This window comes from Bombyx mandarina, chromosome 15, assembly GCF_030267445.1.
Source record: "Bombyx mandarina strain Sakado chromosome 15, ASM3026744v2".
In the NCBI taxonomy this organism is placed as follows: Eukaryota; Metazoa; Arthropoda; class Insecta; order Lepidoptera; family Bombycidae; genus Bombyx; species Bombyx mandarina.
In genome coordinates this window covers 488,188-508,381 of record NC_143221.1, presented here as the reverse complement: position 1 = coordinate 508,381, position 20,194 = coordinate 488,188, and the positions used below count along the sequence as shown (strand labels likewise).

Below are 20,194 nucleotides of genomic sequence, written 5' to 3'. Positions count from 1 at the left end.
AGAAGCAAGACTGCCTAGACGAAGTCACGGTCTGATGGTTCCACAACCAATGCAGAGCTACTTTCATTAAGCAGCACTATTTAATTACTCGTTAATGTTTATAATATACGGAGCGCTGTGTGTGTTCCGAATAAATAGTGTGGCGGGTAGCTATCATACATCTGAATCTCGCTGACGACATTTTCAAGATAAGCTTGCAAGTTCCGAACAACAACATTCGGATCGTCGGTCTACCGAGCAATATCGCTCGGTTGAAGATCTTTTTTCTTCTTTTTTTTCCTACCTAAGCTGATGGTCTACTAGAGTAACTACATCAGCGTAACCTTAACTAGTAAGTGAGCTCACGGGGCTCAAACCTGGGGGCGTTGCTAACACGAACCCTAGCCAGAGCTGTGCTTCGCGGAATCTACCACCGGATCCGAAACGCGACCCACTAAGAAGATCCGGCGAGAAACTCAGTGGGCTGTGTCTGTGGGAAAATCTTCTCTTTGCCGTTAATTCCCATAAATCTCTATATATAAAAATGAATTGCTGTTTGTTAGTCTCGCTAAAACTCGAGAACGGCTGGATCGATTTGGCTAATTTTGGTCTTGAATTATTTGTGGAAGTGCAGAGAAGGTTTAAAAGGTAGATAAATATGAAAATGCTTGGAATTAAATAAAAATAACGATTTTGTTTTTCCTGTGATGTGTCCCCCGTCGAACGGATTCGTTTTGTTTGTTTTAAGTTTACTTTATACAAAAGTTTAGGTCTTTTATTTAACGATTGAGGCACTAAGAAGTCTGCCGGGTCAGCTAGTCATTAATAAAATTTAATCGATTCTTTTTATTGTGATAGAATGAGTTGACTGACATTATAAAGTCTTCGGTTTCGTCTGTCGGCCTGCTGCGGTAGCTCGTATCAATGTTAACGTTTTTTTTCTAATATTGAGCAGCTGGCTTAGTTTGGCACAGTATTTAAAAGTGGTTGTCATTGATGCATAAACCGGTCCCTGCGCTGTTTCGTATCTGTTTCTACGTCGTAAAGTAACGGTAGTATTTTTTTATTGCTCATATGTGTGTACGAGCTCACGGCCCGCCCGTTGTTAAGTGGTTGCCCGGAGCCCATAGAGCTAACATACACACAAGCATTTACTCGTACTGGCCTACAATACGAAACGATAAAAAAATCAAATAAATAAAGCTACCTTAAAATTTACACTCTCACCTTTAGTGTTAAGTTAGAATCATTAATATTCACTGATGATGCAATGAATGAATTCTAATGAAAGAGCTTTATCGTGTGCTTCCGTACAAAGGAGGTCGGCCCCTACCCTAGACGTGGCGGCACCTCGGAGCGCCTCGACGATAGGGCTCCCTCGAATGCAATACTTACTCGTCTTAATATAGAACAGACATCCGCTTCGTTGTCATACTATGATAATACTGTAACCAGATTTGAATATATTATTATGTATATCGTTGGACAGTAATATTTACTGGTGGTGGGACCTCTTGAAAGTCCGTACGGGTAAGTACCACCACCCTGTCTATTTCTGCCGTGAAGCAGTGATGCGTTTCGGTTTGAAAGGTGGGGCAGCCGTAGTAACTATACTGAGACCTTGGAACTTATATCTCAAGGTGGGTGGCGCATTTACGTTGTAGATGTCTATGGGCTCTATAGGCTCAGTAACCACTTAATACCAGATGGGCTGAGAGCTCGCCCACCACTCTAAACAATAAAAAAATAAAAATGTCAACAGACCTCGAGGCACCAGTCACTAGTCGTCTATATATAAACGTCAACATAAGTTTTTCCTTCAGCACAATAATTGCGATAAACTTTAAAAAATCTAGTCTTAATTCTATATTTAATTAATTATGAATATATATAATTAATCTTCGACAATCCTCTCAGTGAGATGAATTTAATGTACTGAGACTTAACGAATCCTTTTGGAAGAACTGTGTGTCCAATGATTTTGTTTTTCATTTCAAGGCTCTTGTGGACTTGTACCGAATAATTAATAAGCCGCTATAGCTACACGTTTACATCTGAAGAAGCACTAGACCAGACTCTTCTTGTTTTTCCGCGAAAATTCTGCAAATCATTCTTAGATGTCTAAAGTTCTTTCTAAATTTCATATTTGTTTATTTTTTTCTGTTTTCTATCGGCATCCTTATCAGACAATGAGCGATAATATTGCGTGTGCAGACACGTGCTGCCGCCATATCTGACTTTCAAGGGCCTCTAGACATAGCGCTTCTGTATATAAATAAACAACCTTTATTGTGACTAATACATAGTTTGATTAATGAATGAATGTGTTAACTTTGCGCTTGGAAAATAATTAATTTTATTATTCTTGGACGTCATATTATCTTGTATTTATGAATTACTCCCACTGGAATATTAGTGTGTGTTAAAATTATACCCACATAATACGTGTTTAGTTAGCTCCCATGAGCTCCCAGTTCACTTATTATCGTATGGGTTATGGTCACGCTCAATTCGGAACGCTTGATTTTTAAATTTAACATCAGGTTTGCAGTCAGTTTGTCAGTTCATCGTAACTCTTAAAAAGCTCAGATGCCTGTTGGTACGTTCCCATATGATAAATAATGTTCAATCACACATGACTTGCCACATATGCGCCGTATTCCGTAAAACACGTTAACCCAATTATTCGTGCCGTTAGTAAACAATCCAACATGAATCTAAACAGTTTTATTTCTAAAAAGTACACAGACATTCCGGGTCTAGTTTTCGGAACATGTAAACACACACGTGCGATGTATGGTTTACGTCATTACCGTTCATTCACTAGGAAGCGCAGATATTCCATGTGACGGTTCGTAGAATTTCATCTGGAATGTGTGTTCCTCATGTGTGTTTGTTGTTTTTGGTTTTAGAATACGATCGAGAATAGAACGTTGACCGATTATACCCTCAGACACAGCCCACTGAGTTTCTCGCCGGATCTTCTCAGTGGGTCGCGTTTCCGATCCGGTGGGAGATTCTGCGAAACCACGGCCCTTGCTAGGGCTAGTGTTAGCAACGTCGTCAGGTTTGAGCCCCGTGAGCTCACCTACTAGTTAAGGTTACGCTGGAATAGCCGCTCAAGGCTACCAGTTTAGGTAGGAAAAAAAAAGACCGATTATATCGTTTAAGCTCGATTCAGAATTATTCCGGTATCCGATAGATTGACGGTATCTATGCTACGCTGCCGCCTGTCTTGAGATACGACATCCAAGTCTCAATTACGTTGGCATAACGACTATTTTATTCAGAGATAAACAGGATTATGCGCATATACGTGCGGCCTCACAGAACAATGCGATAGCCACTTTGATGTTAAGTCCGAAGCTAGGTGATGGCATTCACCTACCTCGCCGTACTCCTTGCCGGTAACGAATGTCTCGTCAGCGCAATAACCGGATCGTTGACCTCTAGTAATCAAATTTTGCTCGTTCGGTGTAATTCTCATAACGATGTGTCGTTCTCTATATATTTATAAAACAAGACATGCGTTACTCTATCTAGAACATTGTCGGTGTTTTGATGGTGTCAATATCTTTACAGCATATTTTAAATTAAGTATGTATCTCTCAAGTTTTTATTCGAAATCCCAAAGACTAAACATAAGCAGTTTGCGCTCAGTAATTTTACAAAATCTGATTGTTTTCCAATTTAGCAGTGACGAATCAATTAAAATTTTCCGACCAACGAAAACGTTTCAACAATTTACCGACCATCAATAAAAATGTGTACGGCACGGAAGTCGTAAATATCTGGATTACCATTCGAGATCATATCGCAGATTCCGCAACGGAAGTTTCCGAGACGCTGTCGAGATATTCTCAACTGGGAAGGTGCTTGACGAAGTAGTGTTGGGCAATTTTTACTAAAAATAGTCGTATTCTTCGATTATGCTGTTCCTTTGCAGACAAACATTAAAAGCAGCGTTAAAAATGTTAATTATGACACCAAACAGTGTTATTGACATACGTTATGTACAGATTACGTTGGACAGGCAGGTAGCAACAGCGCTGACGACAAAGGGCTCGACGAGTGAATTAACCCACAGACACAGCCCACTGAGTTTCTCGCTGGATCTTCTCAGTGGGTCGCGTTTCCGATCCGGTGGTAGATTCTGCGGAGCATTGCTCTTGCTAGGGTCAGTGCTAGCAACATTGCGGTTTGAGCCCAGTGAGCTCACCTACACACGTTAGGGTGAAACTGCAGAAATAGCCATCAGCATAGGTAGGAAAAAAAAACAGATCTTTGGTCAGTACCCAGTTACCTAAACATGCTTCTTTGATAAATGTAGTACATTTTTGAGTAGCAATGTATGTATACAGTACCTGTCTTGGAATAGAGCAAGCCCCGAGTTACTTGCCGATTCTTTTCAGTGGTAAAACTGCATTCCTAGTGGTGATAGAGTTACGGACAATATGAAAGTCTCTATAAAGGCATCCTTGAATAAACAATGGTGCGCATGCAACTTGGTGAACGTGAAAGAAGTGAAACTTCTTTTCCGGTGTGTATTTACTTCATTTTTCATTCTTAAATCAATATTCTCTTGTAATAGGGAATGCTGTGTATAAGAGATACGATCTAGCTTACTTACTCCCTCTCTCCAAGGTCAAGTGATTCGCGAGACGCTCTGTCTATTTTCTCACTCTCGCTCGTCCTAAATTGTATCTTTTCTCTTTAGCCGTAACGAATCTGTCGCGAGTTAAATTTTACTCTCAACGCGCCTAAAGAAGTTTCACTTCAAAAACACTTTAATTTTGCATTTTGTTTCGAGAGACCAAGAGTAATTAATGCATATTTACATATAAAAATGTATTATAATTCCAAAAGTACTTTTGTTCAAAGCGCTGACGTGTGCACTTTACATAATTAGTACAGTGGCCTTGTGCGACCTTGCGATTTCAACAAACACAATACAACACAACACAGCCGCTTTCAGACTCGCTTCGGATTCTGCGAAACCGACTGATCGTATCGACTCTCGATCGATACGTCCACTATATGGCAAGATAATTTTCCTGTTGTCCGTAAGATAATTATTTCCCAGAAATTGGAGGTCTGGGTATAAGTTTATAAAGTAGAAGAGGTACATATCAAGATATATTTTTTGTTTTAAATATTATATATTTTTTGCCTATATAGTCGGGCGTTCTTAGTATCTCCAGAAATTTGAAAAACACAGCCAATCACTCGTGGCAAGCGGTATCTCATTAGAGATGGTCCGAATCTCGTGATGGTGGCTAGCAATGGTCACAGCGAATTGGCTCCTCGAATTTAACCGCATCAATTAATTTAGACTGTCTTTTCCTAAATATCTTTGTCACAATTTAAATATAATAATTACTTCGGATTTCATTACCAAAGTAATGTAAATAAACATATTGTATGAATCAAATCCCACGCTCGCAAAACAAAGTTTGGCGGTTACATTTGTCATTGTCTATAAATAGGCGCGTCCTACACGGTACATCAATGGGTTTTGTTAATTACACGTAATGACTCCTACATCAGCCTCTGCGCCAAGACGATTTCATTAGCGGGATTCCGTTGAACTAGCATCATCCTCAAATCATTCTGAATTTGGATACAGAGACAACTAGTCAATGAAGGTACTTATTGAATCAAAATTGTATTTTATTGACAAGGGTTTCTACTTGTTGATACTGCGAAGGTCGTTTAGCTGTTCTTCCACTTCAATTGGGAGGTGGACATCCTAGCGGAGTGGCACTGTCCTCGTTGCCATCTTTATGGACTGCGAGCTCGTCTGTGAATCATTCAGTTTGTACACTCACATGATGTGTACTGTTGAAGATGCTTACGAGTGCTCACGGTATTGTAGTGCGTGCGTGACGATAGTTGCATTGAGCCTGCTTTCTGGTCTTTTTTATTTCTTATTGTGAAAAATAGGTATTCGAACTCGCGTCCTCTGGATTTATATTGCTACTAGATCCAACAGCCGGAGCTGATACGAATTCAATCTGAATTCAAATCTGAACGTATGACTGATTGGCGACAGAAATAGACAGGATGGTGGTGGTATCTACCCGAGCTAGCTCGCAATTTGTCGTACCACCACTAGTCTCCATATTATACGATGCTCTTTCTCCATCACCAGTCGTTTGTGAACGTATGTTATTTGTTTTAGAAATGTGCTTTTTGCACGGTCGCATTGTTTGATACAAATACGCCGGATGTCTTATCCTTAGCCCACAAAAGCTACTTTAAGCCAGAGTAAGGGAAATAAACGAATTATACCTTATTTAAAATATAATTAATTTTAATTTTCCTCGTTACCTACAAGATTATGCCGGAATTCATTAGGGAGATTTAATGTAGCTATAAAAAGTAATTATCGTAAGGAATTGGTTGAGATTTGAAATTATTCCAACGATTAACCCGCGCCTCGAGCTGTGATGACGTCGATTACCAGTTCAAATATGAATTATTCATACCGTATTATCTTTTATCGTTCAGGACTTAGTTGAATTTAGACATTCTCACAGGAGAGTCGGTTGAAACGATGAACCAGATCAATCAACTGGTACCACTCAGCGCTATCATCCTGACTAACTTTGTTGCGAAGTTGGGATAGGTATTGTGCCTATACAATGCAGACTTGAACCTCATTTGTGAGGTGGGCGGTGGCATTGGCGATGCGACGCCTGAGCTCAGCTAACCGCCTAATACCAGATGCGTCAACTCCTCACCTCATCAACGATAATTCGTTCCATTAGACTAGTGGCTCGCTGGTAATCGATTGTCGGTTGGAGTCAGGGCCTTAGATTTGATATTCCTGGTTCTACTTATCCTGGTCTCGTATGTGTTGCTACAGTAGTACAAATTTTTTTTATTGCTTAGATGGGTGGACGAGCTCACAGCCCACCTGGTGTTAAGTGGTTACTGGAGCCCATAGACATCCACAACGTAAATGCGCCACCCATCTTGAGATATAAGTTCTAAGGTCTCAAGTATAGTACAACGGCTGCCCCATCCTTCAAACCGAAATGTATTACTGCTTCACGGCAAAAATAGGCAGGGCGTTGGTACCCACTCGCGCGAACTCACAAGAGGTCCTACCACCAGTAAAAATTTTAATCCCAATAAAAGCAGCTCTCAAATGATCATCATTGCTGAATTATTAAAATCAATTTTCAGATAATTTGATTTAGCGTATTGTCGAGCGGCTCTGCTGTGGCTTAATGGTCGCTATAATGTTACTGACTCTGACGAATGTTTGGACATTCACACTCCGGACGTCGAGCATCAAAGTACGTCTTATTAACTGCATTAATTATAATGTCGGACTACATTACTGGTTTGATTTTCGGTCCGAAACAATGTCGTTGTGAAGAAAGATCAACTATATTTTGAGGTATTCCGACAAAAAACACAAAAATATGCAAACATATTATAAAAAAAAGTCAAAATGATCAGCCAGACTCATAATTTTTTGTAGAAAAGTCTGTTCTATCAATTCTGAATAATAACTTGTTCGAATTACTGCAATACTGTGTGATGACGGCAGCGGCGCCGTGCAGCAGACCCTCGAGACATCAACACTTTCAAAAAACATGTTTAACTTCTCATTTAATAAAAGTCAATATCATTTAATCTAATAGATTATACACTCCCTTATTTTTTTTATTCCCTCCACCAAATCACTAAGTTGGTAAAAATGGTGCATCCAAAAATATACATAATAATATATTTCAATACAGAAATGCTTCACTGTGTAATAAGGATGGATTGAGTATCGCCATGCCAGTAACGCAGCGTTAGAGCAATCAATGACATCAGCAATTGCAATTATTTGCCAAGATGTGGGTAGTCTGACGCATTCGGGGAAAATTCATAAAGATCATACTCTAGAATTTGAAAATACTTATATAAGTAGATTCCGAAAAAATTGTGTGTGGATTAGATTTCAAAGGAAATTATGTAACCAAAGTGGCCATAGCAATCCTACCCTACGAACCAAATCTCAGGATTGATTAGAAGCAGAAAAGGCAGGACTATACGCTTCCCTACAACTATTTACAAAAATCGTTACATCTTCTTCTTCTAATATCTTAATATTATAAAGAGGAAAGATTTGTTTGTTTGTTTGTTTCGAATAGGCTCCGAAACTACTGGACCGATTTGAAAAATTATTTTTCCATTAGAAGCCGACATTGTCCCTGATGAACATAGGCTACTTATTTAAAAAAAAAAAAAAAATTTTATTTTGTTTCATGTGTGTTTTAAAGTTTCCGAAGCGAAGCGAGGGCGGGTCGCTAGTTATTTATAAAAATCGGCTAAAGTACACAGCGACATCAAAATACTTTATGGGAAGGCTAGGGGTAAACCTTTTTTAAACTAATTATTTTTTATATAACCTTTAAACGAAGAAACGGGAACTTAAATTATATAAAAAAATTACAAAATACATAAAAATCTGTTTTAAGCAACTCTTGTGATTGCAAAAAATACCGAAATATATTTTTATCTATCACTAATATTCTCAAGGTGATATAAAACATGTATTATTCAGGTCAACAATTGCAGTCGATTGGGATCTGTGATTTATTATCTTATTGTGAATGATTACACAAGTTCTACTTAATTTTTATCATTATGTCTGTCCATTCGTTTTCTTCAAGGCCTTGTTAAATGACGTTAATGATTTTGATTTACGAAAGAAAATTTGTATCTGTTTAGAAACACGCTCGTGTCATCGGTATCAAGTGAGGGTTATGCGTGTTTGTATATGAAAGGGTAATTCGCTTAAGGCAGCACAAGACCGTTATACATAAAAATCTTCTAGATTAGGGTCACCGTTGTCTATGGCCATCAACACTGACAGGGACATAACAAAAACGCCGTCCTCTGTTAAGTCTCATAACGATGTTTCCATTAAATATTTTATAGTTTATTTTCTTATGAAGGAAGTATTATTGCTGGCCCAAAGGTTATTCCAGTTTCACCCGGACGATAGAAGCTTGCAGTCCGTATGGTGCTAAATCTTTCCCGGACACCGTAAACTTCAGAATCTTCATAAAACGATAATTTTTATTTATTTTACCAACACATTAATTTATTCAAACTAGTTATTTTTTTAAATTTACTTTTTGTAATTTAGTAACAGTATAGATAGAATCTCAAAAATACAATCCACCATTGCTACATCGTGTCATTTATACATGTTTCCATTTATGTCAAGAGTTATAATTATGAATCGCAATAACTATCGCCCTCAGATGCACTTCTCTTCCGGATTTAGTTCAGTGTTTTTTTTTAAATATTACTATGAACGTGCCATCCTAGGACGTGGAATTACTCATTTTTACACGCTTTCCCTAGTCAGGTCATAAATTCTGTCACATGTTTAATGTAAAATAATTGAAACAAGTTTATACATTATGTAACCATTCATATACCAAAATGAACTTAACAAAACATAGATTCTTATGACACTAAAGTTTATTCAAAATGACCTCCGTGATTTTGAATACAGGCATTCAATCTGCGCGGCCAGTCGTCTATCGCAGCACGAACGAGGTCCATGTCAATATCGGCGGCTGCCTTAATCAAGGATGTCTTGAGTGACTCCAAATTGGGATGAGGCTTTGAGCACGCCTTTTCCTCCAAGTGTTGCCATATCTTGTAATCTAACGGATTCAAATCTAGACTGGAGGAGGGCCAGTCTTCGTGCCGGATGAAGTCGATTTCACGCGCCGCCAGCCAGTCTTGTGTGCTCTTCGCTCTATGAGCTGGCGCCGAATCTTGTTGGAATACCCAGTGCCTGTTATTGAACATGGTATGAGAAACAGGTTCCACAAGGTTCGTCAGGACTGTATTTTGATACACAACTGCATTCGTTTTTACACCTTTCTCACAAAAATGTACCTCTGTTAAGCCCCAATAAGAAACTCCCAAACATACCATGAGCGAGGATGGAAAATGACCTCGTTGGACACGCGGAATACGGTTGCTCGCTTCTTCACTACTGTGTGCGTACACCTTATAATTTTGTTTGTTGTAGCTCTCTTCTACGGTAAAAATTTTTTCATCCGAAAAAAGAATTTCCCGATATTTTTTTCCCGCGTACCGCTTCAACAAAGCGCGGCATCTCTTCAGTCTCAGGTCCATTAGACGAGCATTCAAACGATGTCCTGTTTTTCTTCGATATGCCCGAAGCCCTAAGTCTTCATTTAACACCCTTTTCACCGTGGTTCTGCTTAACCCCATCTGAAGGCCCCACAGTTTCTGCTTACGTTTGGGATTTCTTTGAATTCGCGCCTTCACAGCTTTTATCACTGCTGGAGTCCTAACAAACCGATGGCGACCACTTCTTGACCTGTCATCTACACTAGAGTCTTCATTGTATCGTTTGATGGTACGATAAACGAATCTTTTGGTTGTATTCAAATTTTTCAGTATGTTAAAAATTTGAATTGGCGCGTAACCGCAACGATGCAACGCAATAACTGCAACACGGTCTTCTTTAAGCGTCCACTCCATATTTAAAAATGAGTAAAATTCTAAAAGTATATATTTTTATTTTCATGAGCAATTCGAAATTCGAATTCAATAAACTTTTTTGTGGCCAGCATTCTAAAAGAAAAGTTTTTACTGTGTGACAATACTTATGACCTGACTAGGTATATTAGCTTCACTTGTATGTATGTTTGTAACTGACACCCGTATCTTTAGTCGTTCACACGAGCGTAACTCGACTCGATTCAACCTCCAACGCGCGTTTTGGTATGATTAGTCGTAAAAATAAACTCCACTCAAACGTCCTTGGAAAAATTTCCTAACCGAAGTGAAGTGACCGAACTGTCAAGTTAAGGTACGTCGCGACGTACCTTGAACGTTCCTCAAGGCTGGTTTTCTATCAATGTCCAAATAGTATGTGGACCGCAAATGGAAATATATGATATTGTTGTGCAATGGCCTGGATCTGTGCATGATTCGCGCATATTTTGATAATTTAAGTTTGATAATATTTATTAATAAAGTAAATAGTTCGAGGTTAGACATTTGAAACTCTTTATTTTATTTACCTACATAAGAGTCATATTTTGCTTACTACCTGATAAATAAAGTCAATGCGATTATAAGTTTTATTTATATAATAATAACCTGGTGGTTGTGGAAAAGCACTTCAACAACAGGATGCAACCAAAATCACATAAAAGCGGCGAATAAAAATACAAAGCCGGATCCGAAATCTAAAATAATGATAGGTTAGAAAATAAATAATACACTTTCAGATTTACCGCACGCACACATATTTACGAATAACTCAGCAACCAAAACATCAAACAAGTTCATCTAGTGTCAAACAGACAGCGGCAGCTTGACTTTGACATTAAACAATGACCATAGACTACAGAACTCTATGGGTTTGATGCTAGCTTGATCAAATTTTCATCATTATTACCTCACTCGAGGACAGTTGAGGAATATTGTAATGGTCGACTAAAAATACCAAATTCGAGTAAGTTTGGAGGGAATTCTCGAGCATCATCGGATGAGTTAAGAGTGGAGGACTATTTTACGAAACGTCTAAAGATACGGGCATGACTCCTTTAGCCGCGATTTTGACCCACTTTAAACGGCCAGATTTCATTCAAACTTTGTAGATTTATCGAGGACCGATGACAATACAATATTTAAAAAAAAATAAAAAATTGAAATTCTACTAAAAAATTAAAAATAAATAATAGTAATAATAAATAGTAAAAACAGAAAATAAATTTTAATAAATTTAAATTGAAAATAGTGTAAAAAAAAATATATTTTATTGTAAAAAAAGCGTGGGGTGCATGGTGTTAATTATAAATATTTTTCTGACAGATATGAGTAGAAGAATTATTATTTCAATAATATTTTAAAAAGCACCTCACGCTTTTTTTTACAATATAATATATAATTTTACACTATCTTCAATTTAAATTTATTAAAATTTATTTTCAATTTTTAGTTGAATTTTATATTATATAAAGCGTGTTTTTAATTTATTTAAACTATTATTTATGAAATGAAGCAAGATCGCAGCAGTAGTCACGAAGCGCTGTTTTGTTTTGACCTCTGCCTAAATTCTTTCGCCCGCGAGTATAAAATTATAGTGAATACGAAACTTTGATTGTGAACATGCGCAGCGTGTTGTGGTAATTACAGGAAGCCGCTGCTAATGTACAATGGCCTGTCGAATCGTTATCGGATTTAATAAACGGAGTTGTACCGATATTTGCGATTACGATCGCGTCACTGGTCTGCGATCTTCAATACTGCGCCCCGGGGTCAGGGTTCAGTTCCTTGTTGAAGCCCAATTATATATTTGTTAAGCCCGTGTACTTGCTCTTGTATGTGCATTTTTAAATTATATTAAAGTATATCTTTATTGATTTTGTAAGTTTTTAAAGAGTATAAGATGTTGAATTAACTTGTTCAAATAAAGCTGCCTAGACATTTCTTCTATAAACCAGCGATGCACGTAATTTGGTTATTTTTGAAGTGATCGTGGCCTAATGGATAAGAGGTCCTGTGCATTCGTATGTAGCGATGCATCGATGGTCGAATCCTGCAGGCGGGTGCCGATTTTTCAATGAAATACTTACTTAACAAATGCTCACGATTGACTTCCACGGTGAAGGAATAGCATCGTGTAATAAAAATCAAACCTGCAAAGTTATAATTTGCGTCATTACTGGTAGGACGTCTTGTGAGTCCGCATGAGTAGGCACCACCATCCTGCCTATTTCTGCCGTGAAGAAGTAATGGTTTTCGGTTTGAAGGGTGAGGCAGCCGTTGTATTCTTAAAAAAGAGACCTTAGAACTCATGTCTCAAGGTGGGTGGCGACATTTACATTGTAGATGTCTATCTTCTTTTTCTCCACCTTATTCCACTAGGTGGGGTCGGCACAGCTAATTTTTCTCTTCCATTCTCTTCTATCAGCCGTCATCTCAACACTAACTCCTCTCTCTCTCATATCGTCATTCACACACTCCATCCATGTCTTCTTCGGTCGACCTCTTCCCCCTTTACCTTGCACTACCATTTCCATACATCTCCTACATTGTAGATGTCTATGGGCTCCCGTAAACACTTAACACCAGGTGGGCCGTGAGCTCGTCCATTTACCTAACGAATAAAAAAAGTAAGTTAGTAAAGTACGAAAATCGGTAATCCAATGCAGTGGAGACTTGGGTCTGGTGTTTGAAGGTGTATGTTGACTTTATACAGAATTGAGTGCTCACGGACCTCAGCAACTGAATAGAACTGTAAACTATAAGTTTCACGCTAGGAAAGCAGATATTTATGTATTTAATCTCTAAATATTTAAAAAATAGTTAAATGATCAATTGTTGAACGGCGCAAACTAGGGTATTATATTTCGTAATTACGTTTATAAAACACATACGAGACTAGAGAGAGTACACATAACTACCATATCACACCATACGATGATCCATGATATCGTCTGCGTAAAGAAATATATTTTTGAGATGATAATTTGTACGACATTATTGCACTGCATGCATTATCAACGGCCGTCTGGTGTAGTGGTAAGTGACATGGTCACTACACAAGGGGGTCGCGGGTTCGAATCCCGCCAAGGGAACATATTTGTATGATAAATATAAATGTCTTTTCCAGATGGATGTATATTAAATATATGTATGTGTATAATAAAAATCTTACATTTATATCCGTTATCTGGTACCTGTAACACAAGTTCTTTACGAAGCTATCACGGCATCAGTTAACGTGGCGTGATATAAAAAAAAAAAATTGCAACTGGTATTGTTTATTGGAAGAGCAGCGCTCCTCAATTGTCCATATGTTTGCCGCGAAGCCGTCATGCTTTCCGATTTGAAGAGGGACTCGTTATTCAGTCTAATAGACTTCGACCCTTCGTCCAAGTGAGTGGCGGCATTCGTTTAATAATGTCCATGGACTCCTGTTAACACCGAGTGGGACCGTGAGCTCGTTCGTCCATTTGCTTTGGCAATCAAAACATTAAGTCGAATAATTTTAATTTGGATTCTTCCTCTCTGTGAACGTGCTAATAATTAAATACTCTTTGAGTTTGAATCTTTCAAGTTTGTACTCTAATTAAAAATATTTTAGTGGAATGTTTTCAGGAGAGTTTATAATTAATGATAATTGTGTACTTAAGATCTATATATTTACTTGTTAACTAATTAAACGTCTGATTTTGTTACAGGTAAGGAAAATATTCTATAATCAAATTCACACATAAGCGTTCGGGTGCCCTAAATGAGGTAGAGTATTTTAGTAATATTAAAAGCCAAAATTTATTAATAGAGATTATACATTTTTCCGCCCACTAGGATTGAATTCTGAGAGGCAAAGGGCCAAGGATAGAGGTAAACTTGACCTAACATTGACTTTTCGTTAAACATTTCATAACAAAAAATAAACTATGATACTTAATGTAAAATGTAAATATACGCGCGTATGTATGTAATGTATTAAATCCTTTACTTTAACAATGTCAATATTAGACTAGGAAACGTCCAGTTCTATTACAAAAGATAATTTCATTCTATTAAGAATGCTTCTGTGGATGGTGCCTTCGTAATATGACCATCACAACATATAATATTACAAATAATATTTTATGTTTTTTTTCTACCTATTCGCAGCTACGCCCGGACGGGTAGGTGAGCTCACGGGCTCAACCTGCGAGAATTAGCTAACACTAGTCCTAACAAGAGCAATACTTCGCAGAATTTACCACCGGATCGGAATCGCGACCCACTGAGAAGATCTGGCGAGAAACTCAGTGGGCTGTGTCTATGGGTATTTTGTGTACTATCAAGATATGGAACGATATACCTCCCCCGTCCAATGGCTCCGCTGATTGAATCTTTTGTACAGTTGTTGGTACTTCAGGGAAGGTTTCTGGCGTTGTACCAATTGATAGGGACGAATGAATAAATTCAGTCACAGTGAATCGCGGTCGTTTTTCACTCGAATTTGAACTTGATCTACAAAAAGTTAATTAGCGACATGTCACGTGTACCAGAAACGTCGGGAAACACCAAGTCACGTTGGCAAAGTGCCGACGGCCGTTTGTCGCCAGGGTTGTGCCAAACGTCAACAATCGCGATACTATTTGAGCAGAAGTGCTATTTATCTGTTCATAACTAAATAGCATTGCTCTTGTTAGGGCTAGTGTTAGCAACGCTCCCGGGTTAGAGCCCCGAGAGTTCACCTACTCGCTCGGTTACGCTGACGTAGCCTCTCAAGGCTACCAGCTTAAGTAGGAAAAAGAAGGAAGTATAGATTATTATTAATTCACGTCAGCAGACAAGCCACCTTAATTCCATCGAGTTCACGGCCTCCTAAGGAGGATCACCTCCCATAGACGCCACAATCTAATTGTGATCGACTCCCGGCATGCCATTAGCAATGCGGGAACCATTCGACAGAGTTGTAGTAATTTATACTAAATTGTCAATAATGTATTGATTTTTTTTTTCTTTGCCTACATAACTCAATGACCTATATGTTTAATATCTGATTAATCTCATATAAGAACTGCAGATTGAAACGAATATTTGTTTAATGTCTCGTGTTACGCGTACGTAAAGTGATTGCCCATTTCTCGTTTGCATTTCGCACTTTTGTTACTCGTGTTTGTGTTACCATTGTGTCGGATTCTTTTGAAACATTCATCAAAACGTTGTTACGGCTCATTGTTTAAATTAATTTCCTGTTTGCTCGTACTCTTCTTGCTTTATGTAATGCAGCAGTAACGTTAACAATTAAAGCGAGATATTCATGTTTATTTTACGAAACCTTACTTCATGTAAGTCCTCGAGTAGAGCCTACTTGCCTACTGCCTCAAACAAAGATGATGCCATTCCAGTATATTATATATGAAATACTTTGATTTTGTATCTCCTGCAACTTTTTTTGATAGGTAAGACTGAAAATTAAATGGAAAAGAAATATAGACCTACCTAGAAATGGGGTCTGCGGACCGTCGAGGCGGTTTACCCGATCTTTGATGACTGGGTGAAACGTGGACGTCTCACTTTTCGTCTGGTGCAGGTGTTGACCGGGCACTGATGCTTCGGGAAGTACCTGCACCGGATAGGAGCTGAGCCGACGACGAGGTGCCACCATTGTGGACACGACTTGTACTGGGAACACGTGGTCGTGTCGCTGGCGGCCGCCGGTCCGGCGTCTGGGGGACGGTGGGATGGATGTAATATGCTCTGCGTCGACCCTGTTCCGCCGTCTCAATGGCCTCAAGTGGGCCCCGGTCCGGTTCGGGGTCGAGTGTCGGCTGTGAGCGGAAGAAGTTTGTAGTGAGGTTCAATTCCCACATACTACTTGAGGATCCCACAATTTTCTCTTATGGAAAAAAAAAACTTAGAACCCATAGGTGAACTGGCTGGCAAACACTCGAACTACAATTACTATAGGCATTCAGGATGCCCCACAAAATTATATTACTAAATGAATGCAAATTGTAAAGTGTTAATGCTGGGAAGTGTTATGACCGTATGGTATTGGCGCCGCGCCATTTTGATAACAGTCGGGGCGACATTTATTGTGATGTCAGCTAGATTTAATGGTGTAATCTGGATACACGTCACTTGTTAAATTTGGCGTCTTTTAGGCAATGGTATAAAAGTATTTCTCGAATTCAATATCTCGAATCTGCGATCTCTAGACGGGGCACAACAACGCGTTGCATATAAGTCGCTTCAAACCGATCCCTTTCAGGAACTATCAGGCCTGCCTTTTTGCTATAGAATATCATCTAACTGATATAGGTATGAAAAGAAGGATCCTAGGAGGATGTTCGCCCATGCATGAATCCATCAAAACTTGCAGTCCTAGAATAGTGAAATGATTTATGTTACATGCACAGGACTGTTTGTTTGTGATGCATCCGTTTGAACATCGTTCAACCAATTGACTGGAAACTTGGTATATATTTATGTATGTATATGGATGATTTTTGTTGTGTGTAGACATATTTTGTACATTGAATTATTTAATAATAAAAGAGATGAATTTCACCAGAAGGGAAGGGGTCCGGATTTCTTGTGGCCACAAACATTGGCATTATCGACGCTACGCTCTTAGATTAACTTTTTGTAATACGATTTTTCAAAATTTTAAATCTTATTTTGTCACTAAACTTTATGCTAATAGTGTCACAAAATCTATGGGTATAGATTGAGAACTAACGTTTGCAAAAGCTTCTTTCATAACACCATCAACTTATGACAGGTATTTCGTAAATGGCTTCAACAAATTAGTCGTATAAGTTCAGCGGCATTTACTGCTTAGCGTGACCGGATTTCACTAGTGCCAAGACCAGACCCGCAAGGGCGCAGTGCATCACGCGATCCTCTGCTAATCGCTGTACCAAGATTGGGCATGTTACTTTTCAGTTTTCCTGATCGCATAACCTTTTACTCTTACTAGAGGTCCCGCAGTAGTCGAAATTCGACTATAATTAATTGGAATTGTAAGTTTGTACACTATTATGATTGTATTTTATACTTCTATAATCACAAATTTCGCCAAGACTACACTATAAGAATATTAACAAAGACAAACTACATATATTCTATTCTCAATTTGACAACAGACGTCAAGAACAAAAGTTTGACAATAAATAGTATGCATGCGTGTGTGCGTCAAATACACGGTATGTAGTGTGTGTAATGTTTTCTTTATTGATTTAATGTATCTTTTATGCATTATTTAAAAAAATATTAGCATTGTGCACTTCTTCTCTATATTCTCTATAAGTGTGGAAAATCCTCCGTCCGCGCAATTTTCGTAAAAAGGGATACAAACTTTTTGCTTCACGTATTAATATATAGATAACAAACTTAAAAGTGACAGTTAAAACATATACAGCAATCACTGGCGACTGCGCACGTAACGTTCAATGTCGCGGGCTGTTTTAACCGCATCGGTGAGAGTTGCATTTAATGGTCGTCGTCAATGTAAACCATTAAAAAATAATTAAACCGCCACAACTAGGCCTCACATGAGTGAGTTGGAATGCGGTAACTGTCAAATTTCCGTTAAGAACTTTTGAGAAATATCACCAGTTTTAATTTATTTTAAGTCCTTGTTCAACGGTTCAATAGGGATGGATATCAGCGTTAGTGCGGCCCAGTACTTTATTATCTATACTAATATTATAAATCTGAAGAGTTTGTTCGTTTGAACGCGCTAATCTCAGGAACTACTGGTCCGATTTAAATGCGATTAAAAATCTTTCAGTGTCAGATAGCTCATTTATTGAGAAAGGCTCTAGGCTATATAACACCACGCTAAGAGCAATACAAGCGGAGCACCAATAAATAATGTTTCAAAATCGGGGTTTTTTCCTTTTTGAGAGCTTCCACTGCGTGCGTTGCGGAAACGGTTAAAGTTTCGCTAAAATAATCAATGACAAAATTGCTCCCCTTAAAAGTTCTAAAAAAAAGTCCGCGACAGCATATATCTATCTATATTTCACTATAACGTTTTTTATGCTAACTGATAACCTCCTCTTTTGAAGTCGGTGCGTACGTAAAAAGCGTGATTTTGGTACCTTAAATAACTCCTTAACATTGTATTATTCAAAAATATTTTCACTTTCTACGTAAATGAAGTCGCGGGTAAAATTTAGCGTTATGGCAATGTAACTATTCCACGCAGACGAAGTCGCTGGCAAAAGCTAGTGTACAATATTATTCTAAAGTTTTACTGCTAATACCTGGTACGCTTTGGAAGCACTAAATCTTCTAGAATATGTTTTAACTAGCTCCTGCTAAACACATGTAGCACATGATTACAAACATGCGATAACTTAGCCTTGTTGGATAAACGACAGAAATGCGGAATAACGTTGTGTACTTGGAATTCTTTTAAATTGTTAAAATACCGTAGACAAGACTCAATCGATCTAATACGGAAACCCATTGACACCATTTTAATTGTAGAGCTGTTTGATGTGTGAGTAGGAGGGTCTGTTGGAGAGACGATCTTTGCACCTGTAGTTATGAGAAGTCTTAGACCCCAAAGATGGAATGATATGTAGGAAACACGAGGCGTTTTAATTTTTTGATTGAAGAAAACATTTAATATGTGTCGTGAAAACACCAAGGGGAGTATTTCATAGTTTTATAGCGCGATAATTTAATTCATTAAAAAGCGAGCATATGATGACCATAATGACCACCAGTCGATGAATGGTCATAATCGCTCATGGAGCTCAACAGTACCAGGGAAAAAACCAAACCGCGGCATAAAGGAATCGCAATGATCTTTGTGATTTTCAAGATGTTTTTTTATATTGTCTAATGAGTTTATGGTTCATCAGATGTTGAGCGATTACCATAAGCACCAGTAGGTACCTGGAGGGTAGAGTTGTACCGTAATTGAATAGCTGGACAAATTATAAACATATAAGGCGGTCTCGCCTAAAACGTTGTAGAATGGACGAATGTGGTCAAATGGCTCATAAAGCGGTTTACTCACGAGCGACTTCCTGCTCGTTCGTTTCTGACCGACGTAAGGTGCTTCGACCTCATTCCCAAACTGACGTTGTTCGCGTTTCCTAGCCTCGACGCTAAATACTTTGCTATTTATATTGTCGGGTATAATGACCTCTGTTCTTAATTTACAGCTTTGTGAAAACTTATAAATAGTGCTCGATGCAGTTGCTGCCGAGAAAATTACTGTTTGTATTGAAAAGTTACCGTCGTTTGCTATGCTTTTCTAGATTTTTTATTATAAAACCTAAGTCATACCTAACTCCCTGTAGCACTTAAGACTTGGAGCTAATGTTTGAAGGCGAGAGGCGACACTCGCAGTGTTTGTTTCCACGGACTTCGGAAATTGCTTGACAGCTCCTATAGCTTCACTTAGATCTGTATACGAGACAGATTCAACGCTTGCCCAGCGTTTAGATACCAAGGAAATTTCAACTTTAAGGAAATCTTAGTTTTTAACTATTTGATTGGAAACAACGTTTGAAATACATGTGTCGATGAGTCAACACTATAATAATTCGGCAATGACTTCATTCGAAACGCGTGCACAATGAATACAAAATTATAAATAATAGCAGACATGAAAATTTGTTTTCGCTTAAAAATTCGGTTCGATTTAATTTCGCAGATTCTCACATCGACGTGT

The 20,194-nt window shown here is 38.3% G+C and overlaps 1 protein-coding gene across 4 annotated transcripts in view; it reads left to right on the top strand.

The window, feature by feature from the left end:
• The window catches only part of LOC114242671 (uncharacterized), a 99,438-nt gene that overhangs the window by 53,087 nt on the left and 26,157 nt on the right, over positions 1-20,194 (top strand). For 2 of the 4 annotated variants that reach the window (XM_089733408.1, XM_089733407.1), the window contains exon 3: positions 14,232-14,289. The exons of the other annotated variants lie outside the window; for them this stretch is intronic. In XM_089733408.1, the coding sequence (XP_089589534.1) occupies positions 14,285-14,289 (5 nt within the window). In that variant the 5' untranslated portion in view covers positions 14,232-14,284. The remainder of the gene's footprint in view (positions 1-14,231; positions 14,290-20,194) is intronic. 4 annotated transcript variants of the gene reach the window in all.